The following is a 13,644-nucleotide window of genomic DNA, read 5'->3' as shown; positions in this document are numbered from 1 at the left end:
AATGGTCCATTTATTGAATAGTTGCTGTCCTAATTTAGAGACCACTAGGGATACCAAAATTACTTGATTGGCCTGCCAAAATGATCTCATTTATTTCCCATTGAATCCCCATGGCTGTCAATTCTACTTTTATTTAAATTTCTGAGGGTCCCTAAGAAAGACAACTAAATAAGGAGTATAAGGTCAAGGATGTCAACAGAAGTTCAGCTTACTAATATAGTGTCTGAAGAGGGTAACCAAGTCATAGATGTGTACATAAGATAATAACGGCAGGTCTGGATCTTGGGACAGGCCTCTCAAGGTCAATAAAGAGAACAGTGATATTTTTCTATCATCTCTCATCTTAATCACCAGCATGGCTGAGGTCAAGCAGCCCACTGGGAGGCCGGTGAGTTCTCACCTCATGGCTGCTCTCAAACAGATCTTTGCCCACAGAGCTCTTCATCCTCTCAAGGAGGGCTCTGATGTCAAAGGCCCTTTATGGCTCAATGGCCTATTTTGCATCCTTTGTTATTCCATTCTGATTCATAATTTAGGTTGTTTGCCTATTAAAATCTGAGAGCTGAAAGAGTTAACAGTCATCCTTAAGGGCTCAAACAGGGTCTCTACAGTGGGTGGATCGAGGAAGAAGTCAGCATGGGGAAAGTGTTGAGGAACAACACAAGTTCTAATTGTAAACGTGTGAGAGGTGACTGATTTCCTCCATGCCTGTTACCCTTGATGGTTCAATTATGCTTATAACTCAGTCCCAGGACTCAGGAAGGGAGAGCTGTAAACAACTTCAGTCTCCTACCTGGTATCTTTACAGGGGACAAGCCCTCGCTCGGTCCATATACTGCCACATAACTCTAAATGAAGAATGCCAAAGTGATAGCTACCATGCCCCAAACCCCTAGCCCCGTGCCAAACAAAACACCAAGTGAGGAGGTGGAGGAACTCTGCAGCTTTGGAAGATCCCTGCTCTGCCTTGTCAAAGTTGAAGTGGTTTGAAACAAGGGTCCTCACACCATGAGGCCCAGAGCCAACGAGGAGAGGACAATGCCTCCAAAGCCTTCTGTGTCCCCCTCATCTGCCTCTACCAGAGAGCACTAGATTAAAGGAAATCATGCTGTAATTTTGGAAGCATTGTCATGGAGGGGAAATTCGTGCCAGGAAATAGAGCCTATTTTGCTCTTATGTTACAAAAGCATCTGCCCTCAAATTCAAAAGGAGAGTCCATCACCTGTCCCCTGCTGGGACAGGAGTTAAGAGTACCAGAAGGCTGATCACTTCCATACTGAGCCCAGTCTGAGCCCTGCGACATTCTCTCCCCAACTCTCTATCAATTTCCTAGCACAGGTTCTCTGTTCTCTCTCCACTAGAAAATCAGCAACTTTGAAAGAAAGGACCAACCCTGATGGCTTATTTATTCTATCCCCTCCAGTGCCCAGGATCATGTTGCACATAGACAGTACCCAAAGGGCTCATGCATGACATCAGGACTCTGTGTAGCTTCCACTTTCTGAAGCCTTGCCTATAACCGTTAAAAGAGCCAGTTGGGTTTCTTTTAAGTTTCCCCTTAGGAGAATTGCCTGAGGCTCTCTGGTGCCACAGAGTAAGTGCTTCCTGTGTGCCAGGAGCTGCTCTGTTTTGTGTCTATTATTCATTTCTTATATCAACCCTACATGACAAGTTATATTTTATCCCCATTTTACAGATGGAGAAACTAAGACACAAAGGGATTATGTAAAGGCCGCAAACTATGGAGGTGTGATTTACACCTAAGATCTCTGGCTCAGGAGACCTGACCTTAAACATTGCATGTGCGTGCATGCGTGCGCATGTGCGTGTGTGCGCGCACACACACACACACACCTGCCCCTCTACCCTTTCTAATACATCAGCAGCATTACAACCTTCAATGCTGAATGTAAACATCTTAACTGCTGACTACTTCACTTTGCAATGGACTTGGTTCAGAAAGTTAGAGGTGGCAGGACTTTTCTAGAAGGGAGGAGTTGAAACCACGATTGACAAACTATATTCTTTCCTCTTCTTTCCCAAGAAACCCTACCTTCAAGAATCTACTATCACTCAGCACCTTTTCAGTCCACAGGACAAAGGGTGGATTCGCATGGCAATGTGAGAACACCCAGATTAGAGATACCCAGTGAACATCTTCCTGCCCCACCCAAAAAAAGGAAGATTCCTGAGCCCGGCGTTAGACATTGTGAATAAGAATTTTACAGGGAGCATATGGAGAAACCCGCCCCTAATTTAACCAGGATCTCTAACATTTGAGACCACTCTGGCCTTGAGGATGTTCATGTTTCTTTTTGGAGCACTTGATCCAAACTTTGTCTCCACTCAGCTTTCCAACATCTACACTGAGGTCTTCCTTGAGGCCACTGGCACCTGGTGGCGAGTGAGGGTGGCATCTGGTGATAGAAGACTGCAGAGAGATGGTGGAAACACTCTCTGTGGCTCTCCTGCAGATACGACCTACCTCACAAGCATGTGGCCACCAGGTCCCCATTTAGACGCTTACACTGGTGGTCAGGGCTAAGAGCTGAGCAGCACGGAACACCGAGGTGTGCTAACCAGTAAAAGGCCACCTCTGATTGCTCATGAATGTCATTTATTTGCAGCTAATTCAAGAGCACTACTCAGTCGCTCTCATACTCATATATTTCCCAGAGATGAAGAATAGTACCCAGGAGGTTTGGGGTAAGCCAGACATTGATATACAACTGGTATCAATTCTCTGCTCACAAGGTCCAAGTAATGACACAAGTGCTTTAGCCCATTATTCAGACTCACCAGTTTCGCACTGGTGAGCAAAGAGCCGAGCAGGCCAAGGTCTACATCTCCCAAAGCTCTACTGTCTTTTTTTTACACCGAACGCAGTTCCTTGACCCAGCTTTAATGATTCCCCAGCTAAGAGCTGTTGGCATATATTCGCTGACTTTTCTCCTTTCTTTTAGTTCACCTGGTGGCCTTGTAAAAGGAGGAAGTTTTCCCCAGGTGTAATTTGTTTCAAAACTTATTTTTGTGAGCCAAAGGGAAATGTCACCAAAAAAAGGAAGAAAAAAAAAGAAAGCTATTGAAATGATTTGATCTCAACTGACCTTTATCAAAGTTTGACCAATTAAAAAAAAGTCTTCAAGCCCAGAAGAAAAAGAGGAAAGGCACACTAATACCTAACCTCGCTTTCCTCCCTATGGGCCAGATCAAGTGAGAACTGAACCCAGGGTCACCTTCCACGGGACCACAGGGCCTTATCAGGGTTTTGTCTTATGTTTGCTCTAGATACAGTAATTTTTACAGACTCCTCTTCTGCCAGCCAATAACAACCTGAAGGAGGTAACAAACGGAACATTAAATGCCTCAAACCACGTCTTCTGGGGAATCCCAAGGCCAGCTCAGGTTCAGCTACATGCAGCTTCCTACCTCAGGTGCCTCCCATGGGTGAGAAGAAGGAGCAGTGTCCCGTATCTTCATCCAGGTCATCACTGGAAGATACTGTGTAGAGCCCACTGATAAAGGATGGGAAACCTGGCCATCAATCCCTTAAGATTTGGGTCTATCTCCATGGTTCCCAGCTTTTTCTGACACTTCTGGAACCCTGATGGGACACACAAGATCTGGCATCCCTTTCCTTCTGCTCAGCCTTCCCCACTCCCCACCCTACGGTCAGGTTCCATCTCCCCTCACCTCTCACCACTGCCCCAACTAGGACACGGTGACGAGAAAGGAAGCTGGGACTATTTAAGGATGTCTCCTGGGTACACCAGGATTCTGGCTCGGAAATGGGGCTTCAAGATCTGAAGAGAGTCAACTAAAATGCTGAAAAATTCAAACTAGCTATTTGATATATAAATCAAAATGAGACATGGTTGAATTCAGTTTTCTTACCGAATTTATGTGAGATGTTTCATTTGTCCTTACATTTAACCTGTGCATTCTGAATTTAATGTATCTACCCATGGCCAAAACTAATCTGCAGTCCAATTTTGTAAATAATGAAGTTAAACATTACAAAGGAGGGCCATTTATAAAATGTCTGTAAGCTCCATGGTTTTCAGGTACTAGATCTAGTACCATATGACATCTGACAATGCAAATGAATGGAAATAAGTTTTTTTCCAGCATAGTAGGGATTCCCAATGTCTAGACCTGAGATGCTGTTTTTTTAAAAAAATTACTGTATCATTTTTTAAATTTCAATTGATAGGTTCTATGGCATTAGAATCATAATAAATCAGGGGCCTGGGTGGCTCAGTCTTAGGCGTCTGCCTTCGGCTCAGGTCATGATCCCAGGGTCCTGGGATCGAGCCCCGCATTGGGCTCCCTGCTCGGCAGGAAGCCTGCTTCTCCCTCTCCCACTCCCCCTGCTTGTGTTCCCTCTCTCGCTGTCTCTCTCTCTGTCAAAAAAATAAATAAAATCTTTTTTTTTTTTTTTTGGAGTAAAACAAGATTTCATTGTTGACAAGGTTACTTCTGAGTTGCAGAAATTCTTCTGATTTTTCCGTGTACTCCCCCATTCAATCTTGACTGCCATAATGAGACAGACAGAAAGCGCGAGGACACTTTTTTCTTGCATCTCTAGTGGAAAATAAAATCTTTTTAAAAAATCATAATAAATCATGTTACACTAATAATCAGAACAATTAAAGTGGATGATTACCATGCTAAAGCATATTAAAAGAACATTATCAAGCCTTCTGACTTATAAATGTTACGTTGAACATAGTCATAATTAGGGAAATTTTACCTGCAAAGACCCCTGTAACTGATCGTCTACTGAACCAATACTCTATGTCCCAGGTGACATTTCACTCTAGACTCCTGAATGAGGCGAAATGTGAACATTTGGTACTCAGGTGCAAGTGATAGCAGTGACCTAGTAGCGACCCACAAGAGTTCATTAACAGGGGTCAGCAGACTCACCGGGTGGCCCACAGTTTAGTCCTCAAAGACCAAAGTAGCCCCTGGATGGCACACCAGGGCCAGAGAAGATGTGGCCAATACTTGCTCCCTAACGGGGCATCTTCTGGATCATTTCAGGCTCACATGGAACAACCACACAATTCAATTATGCGCTAGAGTCACAAGGGAAACCTCAGGAAGTTTTAGAGTAGTATCAAAGAGGCTATGATCTACACACATGCAGCAATAAAAAGAGAATTTTTTGAAGTACAAGGAAAAAGTCCTCTACGTCCGGAAATTAACCTGTGATTTAAAAATGAAATCCAAAGAGAAGTTACAAAATATTGATAACTGAGTATCAGTGAACACCCTACCTGTCAAAATTTCTTGTAATATGGCTAAAGCAGTGGGAAGTGTAGAGCTTTAAGTAAATTTACCCACATATAAGAAATAGTGAAAACAAATCATAAAAAACCAAAACTCAGGAAAATGGACCAAAGAGCAACAGAGCATATCCAACATGTGTTTCTTTAAATTCTGAACTCTACTGAGATAAATTATTTTTTTTTCCAGATGTGAATGGCATAAGACCCATATCCATGTGGTTGGGAGAAGCCGTGCAGATTATAGCATGATGATACGTCACTGTGTTCTACTCCTGTTTAAACCACTCCCACTAAATCTCCTAAATAGGAAAAAACTGAATTCAATAGGAAATACATTTGGCTAAGCAGTAACTCACGAGGGAGTGCTAGAGAAAAGGTTGTCTGGGTTCAGTTAGCAGCTTCTGTCCATGATGGAGGATTCTCTAGTTAAACTTTGGCAAAAGCATTTTAAAGAGAGACCTACACCCGCCTACAGATGCCAGTTTAATATGTCTTGTACATATTTTGTTTCCAGCTAGGAAGAACCCTGAGGAGCCCCTTCATGAAATTTGTAGCCCATGCAGTTTCTTTTACAATCTTTTTGGGATTGTTAGTTGTGAATGCATCAGACCGCTTTGAAGGCGTTAAAAACCTGCCCAACGAAACCTTCACAGACTACCCGAAACAGATCTTCAGAGTGAAAACCACACAATTCTCCTGGACAGAAATGCTCATCATGAAGTGGGTCTTAGGTAAGCAGTCGCTCTGTCCTTTATTCTCTCCTCCCTACTAATAATAGGACATTATTAAACTCTGACTTCTGAACCTCTTCCTTTCCTCTTGAGTGCACTCTGGCAGTCAAAATGGTGAGCAGATGACCAACAAAGAAGCCAGAATCAACTTCTATATATGCTGGTGTGTCAGATGCACAGGCCTTTAATAGGAATCCCAATTTTGGAAGGAGATGTTTGGAGGAAATTTGCTGCATGCTCTTCATTACACATGTATTGAAAATGCTTGTAAAGTAGGCTTGCATGGGAAAACGTATTTTGATCATTTAACTATAGTCTACCAGAAGCCTTAGGAAATCAAGGTCTGCTTTTAGAAAAAAGTATAAAATTGCATAGCTTAAATGGTATTTTTTATCACTGAATACTAACGTATAGTAGAATTTAGATGATAAATAGAAATCTAAAAATTAGGGGAGTTACACTTTCTCATTATTTGCGTTAATGAACATCATGAAGCTGTGACATTCCTCTTTGTGGTGATGCTTTGTACTGCCAAGGTCTGCCGCTAGAGGTGCCAAGGAAATTTTCCCAATTTCCCCCCTGACTAGCTAAGAAAGACCATCTCTCTTTTACCCACTTCGTAAGAACTATTATTAAGAGGAACAAACAAAATAAACTAAAATGGTAAAAGCTAAAACTGTACAGGCAAAATGGGATATAGGTTTTTCTAATACTACAAACTGCAAAACTATTTGGTAGGAAAAAAAATGAGGCTTGGTGGGAAAAAATGAAAAACTGTAAGTTATCATCGGTGACATTGCACAAAGCTAAAACCTGCTCAATAGATTATAATATTTACATCAAAAAGATATGAATTTGATGAGAATGTTTTGAACAAAACAAAACTGAAAAGAGAACTGAAAAATTTAGCTCTGGAGTATCAACATGTACTCCATTAACTAAACTGCCCTAATGGTATGCACCCCAGATTTTGCTTTCTTCACAAAAATTCAATAATGGTATAATTTTCACTATGTTCATGTGAACAAACATTGAGTCAAAATGTACACAGGGTTGAAGTATCTGTGTCATCAATCCACAAAATCACAAAAGAACAAGTACTTGAGAACAGCCAACACATGGCCTGCTGCAGTTAAATGACAGAGCCTAAGAGAGCCACAGTGGTTGAACCACGTGAGAACATCCTAGATGTCCACGCTGAGAACAAGGGGGGCTATGGTCTCTGAGCTAGGTCTCTAAATAGGAAGAGAGAGATGAGAAGAATGGTTTGATCCAAAGGAAAGAAGCAGGAGAACACACCACGCTTCCCACAGGCTTTTCATCAACCAGCCAGTCTCTGACCAGAGGCTCACTTAGTGGGGTCACTGGCACTAAAGTTGTAAAGAGACATTAAAGCCTGTGGCAGAGTGAGTTCTGTGGCCTAACTTTCCAAGTTCAGGGTCTACCCCAATCCTCCCTAGTGCATCCCCCCAACCCCCATGGATAAACTAAACACTTTAACACTGCACTGGACAGAATGTTTGTATGGCCCCAAATCCATACGGGAAAACGCTAACCCTGATGTGACGGTGTTAGGAGGTGGGGCCTCTGAGAAAGGATTAGATCATGAGGACAGAATGCTCGTGAATGGGATTCGTGCCCTTATATAAGCGTCTCAGGGAGCTCTCTCACTCTCTCCCTGCCATGTGAGGGTACAACAAGCAGTCTGTAACCCAGAGAGGGCTCTCACCAGAACCCAAATATGCTGGCATCCTGATTTCAGACTTCCAACCTCCAGAACTGTTGAGAAATAAATTTCTCTTGTTTACAAGCCACTCAGCCTGTGGTATTTTGTTAGAGTAGCCCAAATTGACTAAGACACAGATTAAAAAAAAAAAAACATAACTCACATGTTGGGTTTATGGATAAAAACTTAAGAGTATTTATGGCCCCAATCACTCACCCACCTCATTCCCCCACCTGGCCCCCAGGGAGAAGACTGTGGTGAGTGCAACCATGCCTGCCCTTAAGTGGTAGAGCTACCCTGTGTTCATGGCTCCTACTAAAGCAGGACTTCCTCCTGACCCATATTTCTCTTCCTGGATGGCAGAGCACTGTCCCAGGAGGAGGCATTTCTCTCCAGCTACAGGGGACCCAACTTCTATAGCCTGGTCCCAGGTCCTGCCCATCAAAGCAGAGCTGAGTTTTTAAGACCGTTACATGAAAAGTACAGGGGAGGGGAGGGCTTATTTCTCACTGACCTATTTCCTGTTATATTTCAGGTGGAAGAAAGATTCTAACTTTTTCTTATTAGGTAACTTTTCCAAACTTTTTATTATGAATAATTTCAAGAATATTCAAAAATCAAGACAAGAGTATAATAAACCCCATGGACCAATCTCTCATGTTCAACAATTAGCAAGTCATGACTAATCTTTGTTTCATCTTTACCTTCCCTAGTTCCCTTCCCCTGACACTATTCTGAAGCAAATCTCAGATATCATATTTCATCCATAAACATTTTTATGTGGATCACTAAAAATTAAGTTATTTTTCTTTTTTTCCATCTTTTTTCCCCTCTGTGTTTCAAGTTCACAGATAATTTTTTCTGCATTGTCTGCGATTTTAATCCCCAACCAGCGAATTTTTCCTTTCAGATATTGTATTTTCCAATGCTTGAAATTCCATTTGGCTCTCTTCTTACCTTTCACTTCCTTCTTCATGATGCTTGCATTTTCCCTTAAATCCTTGAACATACTGTGCATTCTTATAGTAACTGTTATAAAATCCTTAACTCTGAATTCCATCATCTCTGTCATTTCTGGGTTACCTTCTACTACCTAATCTTTCTCCTGACATGGATCACATTTTCCTGCGTCTTGGTGTGTTAGTGATTTCTGACTGAATGATGGGCACTATATAGGTTATGTTGTTGAGCACCCAGATTTTGTTGTCTTCCTTGAAAGAGTATTTGGCTTTATTCTGACAAGCTGTTAAATTACCTGCAGAGGAGTTCAGGGCTTTTCAAGCTTTCTTAGAGTGAATCTGGAGAAATTTAACCATAAGGATTGTTTATCCTTGTACTACAGAGATACACATCAGCAGTCTCTACTAAATGCCCTGGATAATCAACAAAGAACTTCAACTCTGGATGGTGTGAGCTCAAACATCTCTCTCCACTGTGCGTGAGCTCTGGAAGCTATTCAGTTGCAGTGCTTTGGCTGCTCTTTGTGGAGTTTTACTCTGGGCATTTATAACAGTGTTTGGGAAATGTTCAAAAGGACACCTATGTAATTTCCTGGACTGCATTTGTGGTTTTGTTTTTTTTTTTGGTTTGCATAGTACCCTTCTCTCTGGAATTCTGCCACACAACATCTAATCACCTCTGCCTTCCTGAACTCTAGTGTCTGTCTCTTCAACTGTGTGGGGCTGCCTTTCAGGCTTCTGGAATTCTTCTCCATACATTGCAGACTGGAATGTGCCTCCATAAAGGAAGACACAGTGTTCAAGTGGCTTACCGTGCTGGTTTCCCTTTCCTGAAGGAATATCTGTTTTCAATGTCTGAGGATGGTTTCTTTTTTTCTTTTTCGGTTTATTATCCATCATGGCTGGTAATTGAAGCCAGACCTCCTTTTCTAAAACAGAACCACAAACATAAAAAAAAATTAATAATTTTTTCATACCTTCAAATTTCTGGTCAGTACTCAAATTTCTCTGATTGAGGAGACCAGCTGTAGCTTGCTTTCTCTCTTCCTTCAGGTCTCTGGTCAAAGTTTACCTTCTCAGAGGAGTTGAGCAATAGGAACATGCACTCCCATCTCCCTACTCTGACAAAGTGAAATTTGAACAGAGACCTGAAGGAAGAGAGGATGTAAGCTTTGTAGACATCTGGGTGAAAAGCATTCCAGACAGAAGGATCAGTATGTGTTAAAGGCTTGGATTCAGGAAACTGGTGTGGCCAAAGTGCAGTGAATGAGGAGGAGAGAACAGAGATGAACTCAGAGGGACAGGCAGAGTTGAATAATGCAAGGCCTTGCAGGCCATGGTGCACACTTTTGATTTTATTCTGACTGTGACAAGAAACCACTGGAAAGTTCTGAGCACAGAAATGACATCATTTGACTGAAGTTTTAAATGATTTGCTGGCTGCTATGTACAGGACAGAGAATTCTGTAACAAGAACAGAAGCAAGGAGAACAGTCAGGAGGCCACTACAGTAATGCAGACAGGAAATGGTTTGTTTTGGAAGGAGGCAGATGGTGACTTACATTCTGTAAAATCAATAATATTTACTATTGGACTTTTTGTGGGGTGTGAGAGAAAGAGAGCTGTCAAGGAAAATTCCATGTATTTTAGCTCAAGTAATGGTATATTAGAGAGTCATTCACTGCAACAGGAAAGACCAGGGGAAGAGTGGTTTGGAGAGGAAGGAGAAAAGGAAATCAAGAGTTCGGTTTGATACCTATTAGACATCCGAGTGGAAATGTCAAGGAGCACTTGGATATACGTATCTGAAGTCCATAAGTACATAAGGAGAGGCTGGGGCTAAAGACATAAATATGATCATGTCAGTGTACTTAAAGTAAATTAAGTGTGCAATCACCCTGACTGCAAATGTGGTCAGACAAACTGAGGACCAAGCCCTCGGGCACAAGGATACTTAAGGACAGAAAGATGAGAAGTCTCCAGCAAAGATTACTAAGAGGAGAGCCAAGAGAGTGGTGTTGAAGCCAACCAAAGTAACTAGGTCAAGAAGCAGGAAGTGATGACTTACATCGAATGCCGACAGATCAGGTAACATGAGGCCTGAGACCTCACCATTGAATCTGGAAGCTAAGTCCCTAAGTAGCCAGAGGGGATGGGATCCAGGAAGCAAGTGGAGGACCCGGCCTTAACAGGACTGTGGACTCCTACTGTACCAGGAGGGAAGCTGGAGGTGAGGCCACAGAGCAGGAGGCTCGCTAGATAACAGTGGCGGGGGCAATGTGGAAGTTTTTGGATATTTCTTCTACTTTCTCAATTCTTCTCCCAATAAATATTTTCTAGTTATTAGGCATTATGCTAAATATCAGGCACTGCGCCAGATACTGGGGAAGCCGCTATAAAATATGACTAACAATATCTTTTTTTAATTTAATTTAATTTTATTTTTTAAAAGACTTCATTTATTTGACAGAGAGAGAGACAGCGAGAGAGGGAACACAAGCAGGGGGAGTGGGAGAGGGAGAAGCAGGCTTCCCGCCGAGCAGGGAGCCCGATGCGGGGCTGGATCCCAGGACCCTGGGATCATGACCTGAGCCAAAGGCAGACGTTTAACGACAGAGCCACCCAGGCGCCCCTGACTAACATTATCTTATCCCTAAATACATTCTGGAGCTCCTTACTTACTACAAGTTAGCACTAATCTTTGAGAGAAAGCTCTTGAACACCGTGTGCACCACTAGCACGCCCTGAAGGCTACAGTCTGATCTACCCTCTGCTCAGACATGGAGAGGCTTCAAGTGGCATGAGGCCCCTCCCGACAGAATCTCCAAATTCTACACTGCCAGGCAGCCCGTGATCAGCTAGATACACAGCAGCACCGTCTTTTCTCCCATAACGTATCATATTCATAAACGCAGGACTGTGGACACACTGATTACAAGAACACTATTACTCCCTCTCTACCAGAAGCTGCCCGAGGGCTAAAAAGAACCTCAGGACCCTAGCAAGTCCAACCTTCTCCTTCCATGGATGAAGACGGCGGCCACAAAGAGGTGAACAGCCTTCTCCAGGTGGCCTGCTTCTGTCCTTCCTACCCCCAGGCCTCAGTACATTCTCAGCCCAGAAGCTAGAGTAATCCATTTAAAATTCAATCAGGTTTTGTCCCTCCTTGCCTCAAAATTCTTCAGTGGCATCCCATCTCCCTCAGAGTGACACCAATGCCATTATGATGGCCTACAATGCCCTCCACCTCTCCATCTCTCCACCCCATCTCTGTGCTTTCATCTCCCACCACTTCCCACTTCACTCGCTCTGTTTCAGCCCCACTGGCTTCCTTGCTGCACACTGTTTCTACCTCAGAACCTTTGCTGGGGCTGTCCCCTCTGCCTGAGAGCTCTTCCCAAAGATAACGCATGGCTCACTCCCTCACCTCCTCAGGTCTCTGCTCAAAAATCCCCTTCAAAGTGAGGCCTTTATAAACCAACCTCTTTAAAGCCGCAAGTTCCTCCACCCTGACTGTCCTATTCCCCACGCTCCTTTTCTTCCTAACAGTTAACGTCTCTGACCAAACTACATGCTTTCCTTTGTTTCCTCCTGTCTCTATTAATATTAACATTTCTGTAATCATATAAATCTGTAGTTGACTCTTTTCATCTTTTGTTAGCTCTCTCTCCACCTGGCCATGTGGTTTTCCCAATGACCACTTTCAATGACCACATCGGGTGACAATATTCTAACTTACTTTCCCAAGCCTCTCCTCCTACTAGGCATGTAGGTTTGTTCTTATTCTGCTGTACAGTTCTGTGGAAAGGTCAAAACCAATTAGAAATATATTCTTCCTTCACTCCAGATGCTTTAGTTGATTACCAATGGGATTCGGGGGGAAATCCTAGATTGTCAATCCAAGAGATTTAAGGCATGCGAGCAGAGAGGCACAAGGAGACTAAGAAGACACACCCAGAGATAGAAGAAAAGCCAGGACACAGTATTAAGGAAAGCAAGAGAAGACTATGACAGGAAGGAGGGATAAATTTGCTAGTAGACATGTGTGTTCTGTAGTGCAGTCAAATGAGCTGCTTTCGGGAGGACTCTGTGAACCAGGGACCATCACTCCTTGCAGCCTGGAGAACCTCCAGGATCAGTTCATACCACAGGAACCTCTTTCTTGCCTGTATCAACAGCAACCCTGGGGTAGTTGTAAGAGCTTATAATAAGGCTTTTCAGTGGGACATTGTGGCCCCGGAGACACTCATCAGAGGACTGTGGAACAACATGAGCAGTTCCCAGAAAGCCATCAGGCTTGGAGGGCAGGAAGTCTCTCCACAATGCATGCCATTTCTCCATCTAGGAAAAGACTCATGTCCGAAGATGTGTTCTGCACCACTCTTAGACCCTGGCAGTGTTTTCTTAAACAGACGTCCCAGCATTGCAAGTGGAGTGGAGTTGTAAATGCCCAGCATAGTAGGAAAATACACTTAAAGGGCTGCAGAAAAGAGCTTGGGACTGGGTGTCAGAAAACCCAGTCCTGTGTCCCTTTCTCCTTGGTGGCCCTGCCTGTCTGAATTTCACTTTTCACGTGTGTAAAATGTTAGGATCAAGCTCTCCCTCACCCCACCCACCAGGGTTATAAACTCTCCAAGGGCAGTGCTAAGTCTTAGCTCCAGGATCACACAGCGAAGTCTGGCCAAGAATGAACTTATAAAATCCTATGGGCTGGGTTCCTCACCTAATTCATTCTTTTGATGGTTTCTTCATTTATTCAGATCAATTTCCAAGCAGACCACTCCAGTCATCTTTCCAAAGTTTGTCCCATCAAGTGAGACCAGGTATCTGCTCTGCTTATCACCTTTCAGGATTATCTAGCTGCTCAGGGTGAAACCCTGTCTCCCCCTCATGGCCTGAAGGAAACCTATTGATGGTCTACTTGGGCCTTCACT

The 13,644-nt window shown here is 43.2% G+C and overlaps 1 protein-coding gene across 1 annotated transcript in view; it reads left to right on the top strand.

Annotated features, from left to right (window-relative positions):
• The window catches only part of TRPC7 (transient receptor potential cation channel subfamily C member 7), a 139,422-nt gene that overhangs the window by 85,670 nt on the left and 40,108 nt on the right, over positions 1 to 13,644 (top strand). The window contains exon 5 of the mRNA XM_021702093.1: positions 5,809 to 6,025. Coding sequence (XP_021557768.1) covers positions 5,809 to 6,025 — 217 coding nt within the window. The remainder of the gene's footprint in view (positions 1 to 5,808; positions 6,026 to 13,644) is intronic.

The sequence above is a fragment of the Neomonachus schauinslandi genome, chromosome 7, assembly GCF_002201575.2.
Source record: "Neomonachus schauinslandi chromosome 7, ASM220157v2, whole genome shotgun sequence".
Lineage (NCBI taxonomy): Eukaryota > Metazoa > Chordata > Mammalia > Carnivora > Phocidae > Neomonachus > Neomonachus schauinslandi.
This window is presented reverse-complemented; position numbering and strand designations above follow the sequence as displayed.